At 40.1% G+C, this 19,240-nt stretch overlaps 1 protein-coding gene and 1 long non-coding RNA gene across 4 annotated transcripts in view; one reads left to right on the forward strand and one right to left on the reverse strand.

Moving 5' to 3' along the window:
* Positions 1 to 19,240, forward strand: part of LOC145460456 (uncharacterized) — a 247,800-nt gene that overhangs the window by 186,375 nt on the left and 42,185 nt on the right. The window lies entirely within an intron of this gene.
* Positions 5,502 to 13,141, reverse strand: LOC145460436 (uncharacterized). Of its 3 annotated transcripts, none has more exons than XM_081445259.1 (6): positions 12,964 to 13,141; positions 8,397 to 8,581; positions 8,003 to 8,238; positions 7,226 to 7,504; positions 6,544 to 6,624; positions 5,502 to 5,832 (listed from the first exon to the last, which is right to left on the reverse strand). In XM_081445259.1, exons 1-6 carry the CDS (start codon positions 13,027 to 13,029, stop codon positions 5,576 to 5,578), a joined length of 1,104 nt encoding a protein of 367 aa, XP_081301385.1. In that variant the 5' UTR covers positions 13,030 to 13,141; the 3' UTR covers positions 5,502 to 5,575. The 3 variants fall into 3 exon arrangements, with proteins under 3 accessions (XP_081301385.1, XP_081301384.1, XP_081301386.1); XM_081445258.1 differs by lacking the exon at positions 12,964 to 13,141 and adding an exon at positions 11,535 to 12,333 and having other exon boundaries at positions 8,397 to 8,571; XM_081445260.1 differs by lacking the exon at positions 12,964 to 13,141 and adding an exon at positions 11,535 to 11,586.

Consider the following 19,240-nt stretch of genomic DNA (forward strand, 5'->3'; position numbering starts at 1 on the left):
CCTCACAGAATGGTTGGTTACATTTCCTGGCAGCCCTGCATTTTTAGCCGCTTTCGTCAAAAATTCTCCGATCTTGTTTTTTTTTCCGAGAGGTGCTCGATTGTACCAGACCGGATTGTCAGGCGCTCTGCTATGGTTTACTGCTAGGAAAAAAGGGGCGTCGGGTTTCTTCATTTCGTCAGGACGATGGCTGGCAAACTTAAGATAAAGACGAACTGAACAGCGCTTGGTATTACTGGCGTGGGCTTTTGTACTAAAAGCCTTGCAGTGGTCGTTTCCCTGTCTTGTTTTTGATCCTCGTTCGGCTTGGCCTCCTTTCCACTGACTGGATCATCTTTTACTGCTATGTAACCCCACTGCAGTCTCCGACACTCGTATCGCGCTCTAAACTCGAAATACATAGACAGTACCCGCCACACCGTGTGCTGGAGAACTTCGGGGTCGTCTTCTCCAAACTGACCAGTTTGAAACAACAAGTCTTCTTTATCTTCTCTTAGCTCGCGGGCAGCCTGTGGACGATTTCCTTTGGCGTTGTTAACTACCAAGTCTCGTTTGCGAGCTGAGAGGACCTCCCTCGATTTGTTGAACTGTTGGTCTTTCATAACATTTGTGCTGGAGTCGTTGTCGTCCAAGTAGCGTTGAATTCTTCTCTGGAGAGATGCAAACGAACCTGTCTCCGTAGACTCCGCCATACTTTTTACGAACGTCCATGAAAAACCTGCAGAGAAGTATGTTTAGCTCTTTGAGCTCTCGTCTCTCCAACTGTGGAACAGTATCTTCGCCAAATGTTCAGATCGTAAGTTGTCTTTTTCTTTGTGTTTTTTGAATGTTGTTTAAGTACCTGTCTTGTTCAACTTTGTCACGATTTATAGGCGTCATTTGGTTCAAAGTTTTGCCTCGGATAGTAAAATTCGCTTTCACTGTGTCCGCTCTCATCCGAATCCATTTTCCTTAACAATTATATTTTGGTAGCATATTTTTCAATAGGCGGGGATGTTTACAACTAACTTTGTAACATTAATATTTTTACAAGTGAATATATGAAATATCATATATTTGAACTGCGGAAAGATAGAAAGACATGATTGATCATCGCACTTGCAGTTGTGAAATTAAAGCCCACAACTTTAGCAGTTGTGTAATTAAAGGTTTAAATTTTACAACTGCTTAAGTTGTGTGTATAACTGCGATTATCAATCATGTCTTCATATCTTTCTCCGCAGTTCAAACATATGATATTTCATACATTTTATATATATAGTCTTTACCATCTACGGGTGTATTACGAACTCGCAATATGACCAGCTTCAGTTGGCTTGATAGCTCAGTTGGTAGAGCACTACATAGGTATCGGAGAGGTCATGGGTTCGAATTCCGTTCAGGCCTGAATTTTTTTTTCAGGCTTTAATTTCACAACTGCTTTAAGTTTTAACGATTTTTAAAAAGAACCTTAAAACATTTCTTTTTTGTAATAGTTTTTAACCTAGTCATAGATTTTAATAATTGCATCTTTTAGTTAAGTTTTTATACTTTTAATCATATGCAATTGTAAGCGCATTGAGAATTCTAAATGCGCAATAAGAACCTTTTTATTATTATATTATTATTATAAGTTGTGTGTATAACTACGATGATCAATTATGTCTTCATATTAATATTTTTAACGAGCCGTAATTACTACAGAGGGGAAAAAATCCGGCCCGTGGGCCGTATCGTAAAAAGCTGGACCGGTCACGAGCCAATCAAATTTGAGGATTTAGCATTTCGGCCCGCTCAGATGCTTCAGAACAAAAATAAGAAAATATATTTTTGGAGTTAGGGATGGAGAAGGGAGCGTTGGGTATTCATTCAACTGACCACAATGACTGTCGGCTCCTCTTCTTCCCCGCCAATTGCGTCACGTGGCTTTACAGCACTTTGTTTTTCAACACAAACATGGACGATTCGGACGATGAATGCCAGGTAATTTACTGCGTTTCCTTTGTTGATCCCTGATTTCTTCTGAGCTTCATACAGTTCCTTGTTAAGTGAGTGGTTTTGTTACTATTCCGTCTTCATGTTGCAATTATCATCCCCAGTTTTCTCGCTCTCTGCTGGGAACGCCTGGCATATGACCCACCAAGTTCCGGAAGCCTGAGTAACAAGCAAGTTATCATTAATAAATCATCAGAGCTCGAGCAGTCCGAACTCAATGCCGAAGAGTTTCTATTCCTATCTCATGGAGAAACTATTTTTTCATGAGAAATTGTGTATACGCCTATCTTTAAATTGACGTAATGAATTGGATAAAGAAATCACACTCGTGTACCCATATTTTTCGGTCTGATTTAAGAGTTCGAACGCCACCGTCTTGGTTTTCTATGAAGAACGAAATCTGGGAATAAGGGACAGTCACGTGATTAAACTGATGGCGAACGACTGGAAGCAATGGTTTAGTCTTCTAATCAGTCATTGCAGTCATTTTCATTTTTCTTTCTTTTTTGTTTTTGCTTTTGTTTTTTTCATTCCGAGCTGATACCAGTTTATTTCTGTTTGATTTAATTTTTGATTACATATTTTTCTCATAATTATTATAATTATTCAATGTTCCGGAATGTTCCGGGATGTTCCGGAATGTTCCATGTTCCTGGTTTTATGGACACCCGTGACACCAAACCTGACGAGTTAAAAATTATTTTTATTGTCCAACTCCACTCACATTGAATAAACAATGCACCTATAGTGCATCGTTTCGAAGTAAATAAAAGTTGCGTGTAGTTGTTATATTTACATCAAAAATCGACTGTGATTACTGACCCCGCTTAACTGAACTAAATTAGTTAAAAGTTGATAACAAATTCCTTTATTACCAAAACGTCCATCAAAAACAAACGAGCTGCTAGCCTTAGGCCGCGTTCCCTGATCTACAGGCACCAAAGATGTTCAAAATAGAACTCGGGTAAGATTTGTGTTTATGGCGATATTCAATTTCTTTACACGAAAGAAAAAGCTGAGAAGAACGGATTCAGAGGACTATAGGTCGCAAGTGCTACAGCAATGTGTTCTTGAGGAGTTAAGCACTAATTTTTAGGTCTCAGAATTTCAAGACATGTTATTCAGCGAATCTCTGTTGTAAGAGATTGAGAAATCTCAACGTGCATGAAACAGTTCATGATACTCTGTGATAGAAAAATAAGAAGACACATGCACCACTAGATCCTTCGTCTACATAATAGCAGATTGGCACGTTTTCGTCATTTGACTACAACAAATGGAATTCCTTCCGTGTTTTCTTTATTATTTAAATTTTGAAGCCCCAGAGGAGTTTAAATAACAATTGCCCTAATTAACACAAGAAACAGATAAATTAAAGGATTTTGGTACTTGTGGTCAAATTACACCACATCATGCAAATCGCCTATTGTACACTGTGTTTTAGCGCTTTCGCGCGGTTATTTTTTCCTCGTGGTTTATTTACGTTCTCGCTCGACGGAATTGGCGAGAGAGGGACTACTCGTAGTCTACAGTATTCCAGACCTTTTACATCGATGACAAACGAAGATTTTGGCTGTCTCCTTCGATCTCAGCTCTTGGAGGTATTCTTCAATAAGTGTCAATACTATTGACACTTAAATAAAGTCTTTCATTCATACATTCTTCGAAATTGAGATGAGTCATTGCTTGTCGATAATCGATGCTGGCTACCGGTCAGGCTAATTATAGTTACCCAACATACTATGCGAACCGCGAAAGAGTCCATATGGCAATTTGAAGAGCTTATTTTCGAATTTGCGAGCGAAGCAATCTCGAAATAAATGTTCCGCAGCGAAGGCGTTAATGGACGGAATTGCGTTGCGACTGAACTTCAACTTCTCTTCTTTGATTCTACAGAGGAATTGAGTCGGCAGGGTTATTTTCAGTGGATTCATTCGCTTCGAGCGTCGGGCATTCTGGAAATCAGTGTGCGGCCTTGTCCCAGCAGTGGAAACCCACACAACGATAACTCGCCGAAATCGCGTTAGATTGACCTGAGGAGCTGGCAAACAACAAAGAATACAACACAGCAACAGGGTAAGTAGATTTTATTCACAAAATATAAGGATAATTGACTTTTAATGCAAAACCGTTGCGTTCCCATACAAACCTTCATAAAGTAAAACCTTTGTAACACAACACCTGCACATGCTGCAAGGCTAGAGTCACGTCTCGCGTATTCAAAATCGGTCGTTATGTAATACGTAGTATATGTCGCCCGTATATGTCACGTTTCGCTGAAGGTTGGCATAAAAGTGAAAAAAACGATTAAAAAAGATAACTCCTCGCATCGTGAGCTTGGGCCGCCTGTGAGGTACCAAAAGTAAATAAGCGCCCGGGGCGCTGTCTGTAGTGACAATGCAAACAAATAATGATGCTAATATCATGGGTGACAAGTTACTACTTAATTTTGGCGCGAAATTTCAGCGTTAATTCATAATTTCACGTGTAAAATTACAAAATTGCTATGGCAACATCTCTTTTACCTCGGTCAGTGCCAAGATGGCGTCGAGATTTAAGACGGTGACCATTGAAGAAGTTACGGAATTAAAAGAAGCGGTGAGAGAGCACAATTAACTGGGTTAGGGTTTTTGTGAAGTGGTTTGACAAAAATAGCCTTGAGAAAAACCTGGAGATGATTCTTCCTGAGCAGTTGGATAAAGTACTCGAGCGGTTTTACGCCTCCGTGTGTGAAGAAGACGGAACCGATTACGAACCTGGGTCCCTAAAAGTGATGCAAGCAGCACTTCACAGCCATTTGAAAGAAAAAGGTTGTTCTTTTTCAATTATAAAGGACAGAGAATTTTTCAATTCCCGAAAAGGTCTTGAGGAAAAGGCGCGCAAGCTAAGGAAAATTACCAAATAAGTCAAGAAGCCTAACCAGAGAGGAAGAAGAAGCTTTGTGGGAAAGCGGGCAGCTTGGAAATTGATCTTCACGGTCACTCCTGAATATACAATGTGGTGGCTGCTCTCACAGCATTTCGGCCTGCGTGGCTGCCAAGAGCATTACACAATAAATGTGGAGGATTTCACGCTCAATAAAGCTGAAGGCCATAGTCGTCCACTGAAAGGGGCTTCAAAACCGAAAACTGGTGACAGAAACCAAAGGAAACCAATTGCCTATGTACGTATTCACTTAAAATATTTTCACTTATTATTTGGATCCTGGTTTAGTAAGTTTTTACCAAACAATACTTATGGTGTATAAGAATCAGTTTCAATTTAGCATACAATAGATCTAAGTTATAACGTTATTCATTACTTGCTTACCAGTAGATCTCGACTACTTCAATTTCCCTTCGCGGTCTTATAAATTAGTAATTAAATAATTTCTCTTAGGGGTAGAACAAACACATCCCTAACTCGACAACGAGCAGAGATTTTCAATCGATCGAAAACTCAATTGCCAGACGTAATGACTAACGATTTTCTCTAAAAAGATGACAATACACAGGCAAAAGTTGGAGAAATAACTTTGAAATCGAGTGTCAATTGAAACTGCGATGGGAGATAATGTGTGTCCATATTGAATTATTTATCAACTTAAATTCGCTTCCTTCCTCTACACGTCGGTCTCATCTACATTTTCGATTTCACCTTGATCTTGAGGCGGTGAAAATTTTTCTTCAATTTCATAAGCAATTTGTGTCAGGTCGACCTCTGGATCTCTTAGAACCTCGACCAATTTTCTGATTGTGTTGCCTGCCTTTTGTCCATAGGCTGTGAGGAACTTTTCAGCTGGGTTTTCGGCACGTTTCCAAGATTCGCACTCAGTAAGCAGGCCAAGTTTATCTGCGCACATTTGCCAGTAGAAATAACCTAAAATATAGGCGATAAGAAACAGAATTCTTTAACACATCAAAACCGATGGGTTCAAAAGTTTAGCTATGTGACTCGATGTGTGACGCTGAAGAAAAGATGGAAGGATGGAAGGACGGAAGGAGAGAAAGACGGAAGGACGGAAGGACGGAAGGACAGATGAACGGAAGGACGGAGGGAAAGAGGGACGGAGGGACGGAAGGAGGAAGGACGGAGTGACGGAGGGACGTACGGACGGACGGAGGGACGGAGGGATGGAGGGACGGGAGGGGCGGACGGACGGGAGGGACGGGAGGGACGGGAGGACGGGGGGACGGGAGGGACGGGGGGGACGGGGGGGACGGGAGGGACGGGGGGGACGGGAGGGACGGGGGGACGGGAGGGACGGGGGGACGGGAGGGACGGGGGGACGGGAGGGACGGGGGGACGGGAGGGACGGGAGGGACGGGGGGACGGGAGGGACGGGGGGATGGGAGGGACGGGGGACGGGAGGGACGGGAGGGACGGGGAGACGGGGGGACGGGGAGACGGGGGGATGGAGGGATGGAAGGATGGAAAGATGGAAGTCACCCGGTCGATGCTGTTTTCCCAGTGAAAGTAGACAACTCCTTAGCTGCATTCCAGTTATGTGACCGTATTATGAAGTGCAAAACGTCGATTAATATAAAAACAAACTAAGTGAAATCATAACAAGTAAAACGAATTGCTTACCGTCATGGTATTTGCCATTGAGCTTCTGGGTTACGAATCTTCTCCCCTCAATGTTAAGACTGCCAATGGTATGATCCAAGCCTGGAATAATAGTGAATTGAAAAAAGCAATTAAAAACTCCTTAATTTCTAAGAGAAGACCGGAATATGATACTTGTATAAAATGCATTTTTTTACTCCTTAATAAGTGGCAAATAAGTAAATTAAGTAAATAGTAAGGTTAAATAAACCAACGTATGTCCAACTGTTCATGCAACTGCAAACTTAAGTCGTAAACTTTTATTGAAAAGCCCAAAACTGTGATGAAACCTGAAAACCCCACCAAATCCCAAAATATATGTTATAAGGAACAAAAGCAAAAAGATGTATGAAGCGACTGGGCACTGCTACTCTCCACTGGATGGGATGATAGTTCATGACAGGGTTACCCTTCGCCAAGAAAGTGAATTTGTCCGTACCAATTTTTGCCCTTTGCAGGAGAGAGGTATTCTGAGACTAACATTTCCCATACAAGAACGCGACACAGAGACTCAGACAACTTATGTGATAGGGAGTTCAGCAAGCTTGCCATTATCCCAATGCGCCCATCCCCTGTAGGGGAGACAGGAGACAGAGAGAGAGAGAGAGTGGACATTTAATGGAAGGGGGGGGGGGGGGGTTGGAGGCAGGGTATTGAAACTCACCAGGTTTAGAAGATGTCATTAGTGGTCTCCCTTCTCTCCCAGCTGTGGCATGACGTCTCATTTTGTTACTCGATTTCTTTCGTATTATCGCCACAGCTATTGCTATAGCTAAAATAACAATACCCAAAATAACTCCGCCCCAGAGCAGTCCATTCTGCACTAATGGAATCGACGAAGTGCTGGGAGTTCCTTCGGCAGCCAACGCTGGAGGTTCTGGATCTACCTTCCCACCATGGCTAGTGGGCGGGATCTCCGTATTAGCACTCGTTGGCGAATCACCTAAAGGGTAAAAAAAATATTGTTCCTTACTTTTGCGCAAGAGGTTTTCCTTCCTTCTTCTTCAATTGACGCATCAAATTTGATTGACAAACAGAAAAGAGAAAACCTCTTGGAACCAAGGTAATGGTAATAGTAATATATTCCTGTTTTAAATTTAGATCTCAAACCCGCTTGTCAAATAGGATCCTCTCAGTGGATGGATGGGTGACGATGGAGGTTGGAATAGGAAAGGAGTGTTAGAGTGGTTTAGCGCGCTAAATTTGAAATCTTACTAAGATCCTCCTGTTAACATTATTTTATTTTACGTGTTTAACTTCTTATTTTCAGCAGACGAGATCGGCCACTGATACATCAGGAAGCGATATGGACCATGCAATATCAAAGAAAAGTATCTGGTAACAAAGCCAGCAGACAGTGGAAAGGTCATCTCAAGAGTCTAATATCACTCCCGTAATGGATCGTGCGGTTTAGAGCATTAAGGTAAATGAATGAACTTACCCAAGCTAGGGGATGTGACCGTTCTTTTTGCCTTGCACTCCCGGTCATGATCAGTAGTGCAAGATCTTATTTCTTCTTGAAGGATGCTACACGTGGACGAGCATTCAACACACCCTTGCACCAGAGGGTCAAAATAATTTCCATCCTCGCACCCGTCGCAGACAAGTCCGGAGAAAATGGTGCAGTTTTTGATTTTTTTCGAATTGCCAGGGAGGCAATTCGAATGCTTGTCACAGCTGAAAGGGAAAAATATATCTTCTAACCAGGAGACTTTTAAAAATGGTATACGCAACCCACCAATTATGTTGAGAAACTTGCATGTTGTTAATTTACCGATTTGCTTAGGGGTGAAAAAAGTGACAATTCGTAAGTTGTATACATGTAACAGACTTACAGTATACAGCTTCCAAATCCGGTGGTGTTGGAATAATCATACCCAGGCCAGCATGCCACGCATTCTGTGTCTGTTTTAGAGGTACATTTTGTCTTCAGCCCAAAACCACGTGGGCATCCACTGCATTGAACACAGTGCGTCCCGTTCCAATATTGCATTTCTTTGCAGTCATCAACTGCCGCCATCTAAAATCAAAAAAAAAAAAAATTATGACAAATGAAAAATAAGACCTTCTGTCATGCATGTCTCCTTAATACATGCATCTTTTTAGCGTTTTGTTCGGAGAAAAACAAAGAAACAACAACAACAACAACAACAACAAACAAGGTAAAGAAACAAACAAAAAATTCATTCTGGTCAAAGTCATCTTTGCCTCTTCACTTTGTTATTCTGTCTTTTCTTATTTATCTTAATTTTGTATTTTTCTATTGCGACTTCATTTTTTTTCGGTTACTGCTATTGCAGTTAAAAAAAGATCTTGAACCTAAAGATGTGACGTTAAACGCGACGATTTTTAACGCAACACTGGAAATTTGGGCGACAATGTTTCAGGGTTTTTAATCGATGTAAAAAAAACCAGATGTTGCGTTAATAATCGGCTCGTGTATTAGCATCACCGTAAAGTCAAGACATTTTGAGTTACTTTGGCCCCGTACAAAATTAAATTGAATAAAACCTGAAGATAGTAGTTTACTAAGATAGAGAAACACCAAAGAGATAATAAAGAATCATAAAGGAACAAGGATGCTTAGGGATGGAAAAGATAAACACAGATTGCAAGCGACAAACTTGACTAATTTAGGCTTAACTTTTCAAGATGCACAAACCGTGACATAGTTCCTTTGAGAGCGTGCTAACATTTTACTTGTATTCCATTCTAACCATGCGAGCCTGCGCGTTGCCTTACTCGCAATGAGGCATGCGCGTGGAACACACACATACTTTATAAAAGCGTGGACGTTGACGAACGCCTAATAGTTTCATTTGTTTATTGTACTGTTTTTTCTCTCAAAAATGACCGAGCTGAAAAAAAAAGGTATCAAGAATGGTACTTACGAAAATAACAGTACAGTATGAAAATAATAGTACAGTATGAAAATAACAGCACATATATATACAAAATCAATCCATGTTCACATCCAACTTGTATGTACAAATGTTTTGCTTTTTGATCCGACTCGACTCTTCCTCAAATTTAATAGTACACCACTCCGAATTCAGAGATATTTCAGACTAAAGATAGCTAGTATGTTCGCAGTGTACTATTTAGAAGAAAGAAAGTCAGACAAATTAAGTATCCTATGAAGCCCTAAACAAGAGGAACTTTATTTAATATCAATCAAGTCAGTTACATCAAGTTTAGCCCGAGCTATGGAGTATTTATTTTAATTCAAGGGCAATGCAAGTCTTTGCTTTAACCAACTTAAAACTGTTTACAAAACAATGGCCACATGAAACTTATTTTGTTATTTATTGCGAAAACACAGAGCTTAAACCACCGCGCTTTAGAGAGTCGTCAATGATGTGCAAGAAAATTAACTACACTCTACTAGCCAACCTTTTCTCACAAAATGCAACAAAGAAAAAACAATAAACTGAGCGGAAAGCTTTACCTTATATTACCACAAAGCGCCGAGATAACTGGAACACAGCACAGTTTAAACAGATAGACATCAATATTGCTCTAACCCTAACCTTTCTGATCAAAAATACTGCTCATTCGGCATTCAATCCGAAAAGCAAGATACCCCGGATTTCTGCTGCAATTATTAAATCATTTGACTTATTTGACTTATTTTGACCTGCAATTAGGCGATAATAGTGATTCTTAAACAATCTGTTTTAAAATAGTTTTGTCTACCGCACACAGTTTTTATACGGTTCTCGTGTCTGAAGTCGTGACCTCGTGTTTCATCACTGCAACACGAAACAACTGCGTACCAATGTTTCGAAAACTACAGTCTCCATCTCAAGTACTGCCTGTCGTGCATGAAATCATGATTTATTACGCTTTCTAATCCTCTCGTCTCTCACCGAGCAGAATGAGAAGAGAATCCCTTTCTCGCAGGGTGAGGCAGTGTTCAACAGTAACGGCATAATTTAAATATTTCTTTTCGTTTTTAAAAGAATACGGACGAGATATCTTGCCTAAAATCCCTCAAGGGTCATGTGTAATAACACAAACAATCCCCTAGACTTTCAGAATCGTCGCTCGCTCGGCCGCTTCGCGGTCTAAAACCTCGCAGCTCGCTTTCAGCTCGCATAGCTATTCTACCCCGAGACTCCCGAAGTCGTCTTATGGCAAGTCTATCAATCCTCCGGGCTTCTGATTCTAAAATTGCCAAATTGTTCCTCGGTGGCGCTTCTTTTGTTTTCAATTCTAGATTAATCCACTTCACATCGCTGATAATAGCATTATTGACAGCTTTCATCGAAAATATCTTTCGGCTACTTGACCCCTTTGGTAATATTTATCTTTTCATTCTACGACGAGCAATTGTGATATCTTCACGACATAGCTTTTGTTTATTGCTAACACAGATTCTCTGCATTTCGAAAACAATATTGTAAAATCAATCAAGTTAAGCTATTTATGTTTGACAGCTATTTTAAGAAAAGGCATGCACGGTGTGTGTTCACGGGTGGTCTGAGATGCTATACAGTCTTCGTACGACAAAAACTTTGGCAACGACGAATTTAGCTTTTTTTTTTCTTTGTTTTACAAAATGGAAACCTCATACTTGCCCGTCCAGGCGCTTTGAGACATAATCATATTACATATGCTTCGCGTTTCAAATTAATAATCTGAATAAAAAGTGATCATCAATTAATGGGCTAAGGAATGCGTGCTCTCGGCGTATGACTGAATAATCATGATCAAGAACTAAAATGATCAAGAACGTGTTGTCATACTATACATCCAGTAGTTTGAATATTTTGTTCCCCCTCTTCGCTTCCTCTTGCTGTAAACGTTTTCTCGACGTTACCAAATAATCCTGCTCAGCTTCATCCCGCAGGGATCACCAATAGAAAAGCGTTCCCCCTAGCTTACAGACGGATATGGTTGACTAACGGTAGAATTAACTCAAGTCGTGCGTCTTTTTGGACACCGAGAAGAAAAGAAAGATGAAAACTCACCGTTATTCCAGTGATAAGCGTTAGATGTACAAAAAATACGCTCTGCATGATGATTCCTCGTCGGTAATTGACGGATGACACCACGTACGTGGCTATGAAGCTCTTGATCGAATGAGTGCGTGAAACGAAACATGTGCACGCATATATTACAGAACGGACTTTGATAGTACGGGCGAAGCAAGCCAAAGAATTGTCACTCATAGAAACACAGCAGCCAATGAAAAGAAGGCCGAGATGTGAGCTTGATTTATTAATTAAGGAAAGTCCCTTTCCAATGAGTACTCGAGTCAGAAGTTGACAAGATTGCGAGCAAACCGGCCCAAACTTGTAACCACTGTATGACATGTTGTCTTGCTACGGAAAGGGTAAGAAAGCTACTTAGTCCGACGTCTCTTCGTTTGAATGCTCAAAGAATTTGGTAGAGCTGCAGTTTAGACTGATTACAGCTCTTGATGTTTTTAATCAAAGCGGTTGTACTTATGGAAAGAACGGGAAAGAGAAAGCGAGAAAGTCATGTTGTGTGACATGCGTCCTAGCCCCTCCCAGCCCTCCCAGACAACTCACGTTCATGATTCTCTAACAGCAAAACACTTGTTATTCTCCAGATTTGTTGACGGATCGAAGTAAACTGTTTCCAGTTGGGATCTGCTGATTCAAAGTTCCTCCCTTTGACTTGGCAATTCTAAAGCCAGTCACTTTACAGGGACGGTCAAGCTGTTAATGTAGTGATGGTGTAAAATCTCTCATTTCTAGCATCCTGGTGTAAAATCTCTCATTACAGGAGACTAAGTCTAAAACAATCCGATCCGCTTTCCTGTGCATGTAATCGTGTTTATAAAACTGAATTATAATAAACATGGGTTTCAGGCGAAAATGCCGCCAAAGGTTAAATATCTTGGACTTGCGAACATTATGACAAAGTAGAAACTTTCATTGTGCAAGACAAACTCAAGCATTAAGGAAGGACTTTTCGCTAATACGACGATTCGACGGTTATTTTCATAACCAGTTTATTCTTGTATTTCCGTTGAAAGCGTCAAAACTATTGAAAAGCTATACAAAGGAAACTATCTGTCGGTGTTTAGATATACAAAATGTATATTGGCTTCTAATGTCAACATAAAAGCTGCAAACCCGCCTACTGTGACATCCAATGGTGTGCACCCAGTCACGTGATCGTCCAAATGCGTGCCATATGCGTGTGAAGTTAAAATGTACTCTAAAAAACCTCGAAAACATGATATGGGAATTTTAAGTAACCGAGAAAACTTTGGAATGTGAGCTAACTGGAAAACACCCAGGAATTGCGAATGAAATATTCAGCCCTGAGCGGTCAGAACGAAACAATTACGAGTGTACAATTGAACCCTAAGATATAGGACTGATACCAATACTGTCAATAAGTGAAATATCAGTTGAATATACTCACCGACAATGCCATAAATGCAACACGGAATCCTAGAAGTAAGCCAATGGCTTGAGACTTCCCGAACATCTTTTGTCTTTACGACTTGCAGTGAAACTGTTCAGACGAATGTTCAAAACACGCGCGCTGACGTGTAAGGTCACTAAATCGCGGCGCCGAAAGAAAAGGCTTGAATTTTCGAGGTCGTTGCTTTTTATAGAGTCGACTGGTATCGAATTGCATGATGGGATGCGAGACTGTCGCTGTGGCGGAAATTTACTCACCAGGAAGTTACAGATACCCTGGCGCGAGTTTTTTTGGCGGCTTCCCCGCTCAAGGTCGCGGCTTCTCCAGCAAACAGAAGGTTCCGTTTCTAACAAGCTTTATCCTTTGTCAAGACATAAATTTTTTCTCATGTTTTTGTTTGATGAAGTTGTTAACAAATACGGCACGGATCAAGACAATCGAACTGTGTTCACATCTAACTTGAACATTTACAATTTGAATGCTATTGAGTCGAGTGATTTTATTGTTATAACTTTGTTTTTAAAACCAAAAAAAATTAAGCCATTTTTAGAACATTTCAGTGTAAAATTATCTACAAATTAAATTCAGTCTCAGCGCAAAAGTAATAAAATAAACAACAAAGATAAGAGGATATTAGGAGCCGTCACAACACTCATAACAGTAGCCAAAAGGCTCTTATATGGCTTGTTGTTGGACTTTAAAGATCATGAATTTCTGGCATTTGTTGGAGAGAAAACGAGCTGGGTGGTAAATCAGATGTCATCAAACGTCTATCAAGTGGCCTTAAACCTCCTTGATGCACATCATCGAAGATAACCATGTCAGTGTCGATAGACTTTAAAGGCGCACTGTTATATACCGAGGTATGGCAAGTATTCGCTTGAAATAAAAATGTAATGTTGCATGTAGGAAGCAAAGCGTTAGGGTCCCTTTTTGGTAGGCGTTCAAGGAAGGTCAAGGAACAATTATATGAAATTTGCCATTTTAATACCCAAAAATTTAAGAACCTGTTCAGCTAAGCAAGATCAAGCTGGTTCTTATATGCACTCGGGTAAAGTTAAATTATGATAAATATTTTAACCTAGGAGGGTGACTTTGAGATTGCAAATTTACATTAAAAGGAAATACATAATACAGTTGTGAATAAATACTGTCGATATTCCAGGACCAAACGGTCTGAAACCTAAGTTTATTTGTTTTTCTGGTAATCAACCCATAGAAATTTAGGACCCAATTTACAACCTACGTAGCCTAAATTGCCAATATGTACCCCAAAATACCAAAACCTATTTTGCCAGACTTCAAAACATGTAGGTTCTCACACGGGGTTTTTTACTATACTTTCAACTCAGAATTATCTGACAAGGCTCGCTTCGAATTCAGGGCGCAACCTCGAGTTAGAAGATATCTACTTCAAAAAATTAAATCGACGGGAACTGGCAAGAGCTGAGTACTATGTAGAGAAAAGAAAAACAGACAAATTTTGTTACGAATCCAAATTCCACGAACAGATGGTATGGTAAAATCCTTTGCTCCCTAATGCACGCACTAAACGAAAGAAATGTATTCAAAGCAAGTGAATGTTACATCACGTTTTGCAACCGGTTTATAAATAGGGTTAATTTTGTTTCAAGTACAATCAGCAAGTACTGTGATCAACTTACAACTGTTTACAAAGCAATGGCCATATGAATCAGACATTTAAAAGCATTGATCTTGATGGTCTTAATTTGTATACTGTCTTGACTGCGAAACACACCAATTAAACAAACGCACCTAAGAATGGACCAGTACGCGCAAATTAATTGCACTCGGCTAGCGAACTTGCAATGCAGCAAAGAAAACAGCAATAAACAGGGCGGAAATCATTAACTTACCACGAAACGGATCACTGAAACACAAGCAGCCAGAACATATTGGTCCAACCTCATCAAAAACCGCTCTCTCGAAAAGGGAGTTCGACATGCCAACAGACAAAATAGATAACCGGGATTTCCGCTGCGATTAATCCGTTAGGCTGCTATCATTTGAAGCTTTTAAAAAATTATCTCCTACGTTTAGGTAATATAATAGTGATAGTTATCAATCACTTTTTAAATAGTTTTGTCTACCCCACACAGCGTCGTGTCGCGACCTTGTGGTTTGCCGCAAAGATTCATGGCGACATTTGCTTCTTCCACCATGAAAATACCTCATACGTCTTTAAGGGTACCAAGGAGTTATCTTTGGTAAAACGAAGGCAAAACAAATCCTCCGTCAGATGGAAAAATACTCTAGAAAACTCACGATCCTCGCACGTTTAAGCCGCCATCTTGAAAATTACCCATCCACAATGCAACTCGATCATAGTGCTTACACCACCTGTTTTTCATCAACACGCAACAGCCCCAGTGTTTCCAAAATAAAATCTTCACTTCCTGAATTAATTGGGTGTTAAGTGGACGACGGGAGTTGAGGAATAATCATTAAGAAATCTTCCTCGCCTTTAAAACAATAATCGCCTTACATGTAAAGCGTAGTTTAAAACCTTTTAGAGTTACTGACACAACCCAGGAGGTCTCTGAACCGACACTGACGCCATGCTTAATCCGAGAAGCTTTGAACGATAATCCTGGAATGTTGGATAAACTAACCAACAATACACTTTCCACTGGTACTTAAATATTATAATCAACGATGAACAATATGCAATAATTAATTTAAGTTTCAAGTTATCAAATCGTTGAGCAAGAAGATGAAGAATGTTCGCAGAACCGACGTCTGAACATGCTGACATCATTTTAAGAGAGGACACGTCAAAACACTTGCTTAAAGCATAAAATGGCTGTTTATCTTTGAGGCCTTGAGGTCACTTTCTGCTAAACTGGAAAATGATATTCAGGAAAAAGGTCTTCCGACGATTTCCGTTCATTGAATCTCGAGGTTTTTAATAGTGCGTCCACTATCAGTGGCTCTGACTAAACTTCTGTATTAAAAATATACAAAGCCTTATATATAGGCTCTGGACTGTATATGTATTGTCAGCAACTGGAGCAAGTTAAACCAGTCTATTCGAACATTCGATAGCCAGTAACTTGCACAATCATAACCTGTGAGAGCATCTGGCTTTTTCGGTCCTTGTTTTCTCACACGTTAGCAAAATCATTGTAACCACTCTAATTAGCTGCTTTAATATTTAACGCAGGTGGTATGGCGCGAAGCGAGTTGGATAGCGTAAACTCGGCGACCCATACAAGCGAAACCGGTTTTTCCGGTTGTATTAAATGAATTTGGCCGGCACACATGTATGCTATTGCTGTTGGAATCGAAATGGTATCTATCCAACTATATCTGTTCTTTACCTTTCCTGCTATGTCAGGGAACGTTCTGTTTTGGTCTTGAGTGTAATTAATCTGAAATATTTCAAGGGAAAAAAGTTCCCCGCACTTGAGTTGTCTGATCTAAATTGCTAATGTTAGCCGCGCCTTAAATCCTTTGCTGTTTTAAAACTCTGTCTAGTGCAAACAAGCTTTATATTAGCCTGCAGTGCAGGCGTCTTATTGGGGCGAGTTAGCGTTGCAACCTTGCGACCGCCATGGTAGACCGCCATGTTAGACGGTGGGGGATGAGAAAGGGGAAAAATGAGAAGACTTTCTTCGCTCCACCCCCACCCCTATCCTTCCTCTTGCCTATCATTCACCCCCTTGGTAAAACTTTCTTTCTCTCTCCAGTCTTCCACTGCATGAGAAATTCAAGATGGCGGCTAAACTTTTTACGATGTGAGCGCTGGCTCGAAAAAATCTCGCCTGCTCTGCAGGCTAGCTTTACATGTATGTGAACGATTGAGAATTCAAAGCAAAACTAGAAATCACATATCGATATTCCAGCCCCAGCCAGCAAAATTAATAGACCTAGGACAAACATGGCAAAGCTTCATCTAGTCAACTTCCATGAGCTGCCGTTAAGTCACACTGTTGTATGACTGATGTTTGGTCGCGTGCACGTTTGTTGCTACCCCAGCTACGTGGCACATCTCGCCATGAACCAATCAAATACAAGGTGATGTCACTGATTGTAAGTGGACTAGGGGAAGCAAGATATAGCTAATACTGTATATCGAATGTCTGTTTGTGATAACATGAAAACCTGGGATGTTTCTACGCCGATACCCTGAGGATCCCTGAGTCCAGAAAGTGTTTAAAATAGCTTTCTTAATCAGTATCTATCTTAACTTAAGTCAACAACAGCTAATAAGGTTCTATGAAGAGAATTTTAAGCCTGTGGAAGAGCTATTGGTTCTAAAGATTCAAGGTATTCCTTAACTCTCAGCGAAAAATATATATTGAACGCAGTGAATGTTTTCATCGAAATAATGTTGTCGGACTGCGAACAAAATTCTTCTCAGATCTACTTTTATAAAGGCCTGTGGGATAGAAAACAAAACTGAAGACGGATATTTTCCTCGTTTTAAAAGTAATCGTATTACAGTGTTAAAAATGAAATCGCAAACTGGCGACAGTATCGCATTTGTTATGTACTTTTACATGTCCAAGTAATGATAGCCTGAATTGCCAGATGTCTTCCGCCCGCGGCCTAAACCCACGGAACAATTCAGTTTTTAAAAGTAATGATAACAAATAGCAAAAACAGTCTGAGTTTATATATATACTGTCCGTATAATTAAATATTAATCAACCGCCATGAGGTCTATGTTGGAGAATTATTTATCGTTTTTTGTTTGCAAGTTTATCTCGACTAAGGAAATATAGAAAGACCCTCTAGAAACAATTTTTCTTGAAACCTGCTGACCGACTTTGGTGATAATTAAACTGAAAGCGCGTATTTGTAATCGCGTGTCTTCATAAAAGATTTATGAAGCATTTCATGGGTTACCTAGAACATAAGAAACATGTCAGTTAAAAAATGATCGGCATTTCATTTGTAGAGCATTTTAAAAAATGCTCTCCAAGTGAAATGTATATATACTTTTAAAATAATTCTCTCCTTTTCAACAGCCGTCACTCTAAAAAAAGACAAGTTTTGATCGACTTATGAGAAATTACTTTGTAGCTTAAGCTAATTCTTTGATTTGAGTCGAACCAGGATCTTTGGATTTGGATATTCTCCCAGAACAAAACAATTTATATTGAAATTTATTATATGGCTGTGTCTCATAAGGACTGGGAACTATCGAATTCACGAATTTGATTGGCTGAAATCGATATTGACCGCGGTCTAGATTTTCCCATCTAGACCGGCATCTAGACCGGTAATGTTTTGCGGTGAAAAAGTCGCAAACTTTAATGCAAAAATATTGGCTTTTTTCCTCTAACAATATTTATTTATGGCAGTGCCAAAAAGCGTGATAAGAAAAGCAAAGAAAAGAAAAGTAAAGAGGACGAGAACACTTCGGCAGATTTAAGTTCAGCTCATCGCCGTTCGCAAACAAAATTTCGGCTAGTTAACAAACCAGTTACATACCAAAATCTAACGCTGAGAGCACATTATAGCGGAGCGTACGGCGACTGAATGGAAAGAGGTCAAAGAAAGGTCCAGCGGAAAGACGAGCTCACATGGCAAAATGTCGGCTAGTACAAACCAGTTAAATTAAATGAATTAAATTTCTCTCACTTGCCATATAATAAACATCTTATTAACCGAGCTTACTCTGTCTGTATAGGTGAATCTTGACCTCGGTCTTGTGTACAGACCTCACCGCGTTCGGTCTGTACTCACGACCTCGGTCAAGATTCTCCCATACAGACCTCCTGCTCGGTTAATAAGAGCTAAGTACAAGTGGGCTTTCAAACAAATGACACAGGTGCGTGACTGAGGAATATCAATAACAAATTGCTCACCGCCGATGAGATAAATATAATGAGTCCTACAGACAAGCCAATGCCTTTCCAAGTCTTTCCAAGCATCATATTCAAAAAACGTTGTAAAGACGATCGCGAGAAGGAAACTGATCACCCTGCTGACACAAACGGCCTGAATTTCCGAGATAGTTGCTTTTTATAGCCCGGTGACTACTGGTGTCGAGTTGCATTATCATGCATTATGGGATACGGGACTGTCCCTTATACATGCGGATTGTTTCTCCTTTGTTAAGCAGAAGCTCCCGTTTGTAACTAGACTTTGTTATCCATTGTGTAAAGTACTCGCGTTATAACGAAGTCGATAAACAGGAGACCAAAAGAACTGATCCTTTAATTTCCAATTGACCAACGTAACGCGTAAAACTATGAATACATCTGTCGATTTAACATTGGCTAAAGTCAGGAAATTATGGAAT

Source organism: Orbicella franksi, chromosome 11 (genome assembly GCF_964199315.1).
Source record: "Orbicella franksi chromosome 11, jaOrbFran1.1, whole genome shotgun sequence".
Classification (NCBI taxonomy): domain Eukaryota; kingdom Metazoa; phylum Cnidaria; class Anthozoa; order Scleractinia; family Merulinidae; genus Orbicella; species Orbicella franksi.

What these genes read in the sequence shown, in the direction of transcription:
- LOC145460436 (XM_081445258.1), bottom strand. Translation starts at nt 11,667, where the DNA reads ATGTTTCGTTTCACGCACTCATTCGATCAAGAGCTTCATAGCCACGTA. An exon ending in GGATTTGGAAGCTGTATACT is followed by an intron (nt 8,239 to 8,396) that starts GTAAGTCTGTTA and finishes TTTCCCTTTCAG; the next exon opens with CTGTGACAAGCATTCGAATT. An exon ending in AATGACATCTTCTAAACCTG is followed by an intron (nt 6,625 to 7,225) that starts GTGAGTTTCAAT and finishes CTATTATTCCAG; the next exon opens with GCTTGGATCATACCATTGGC.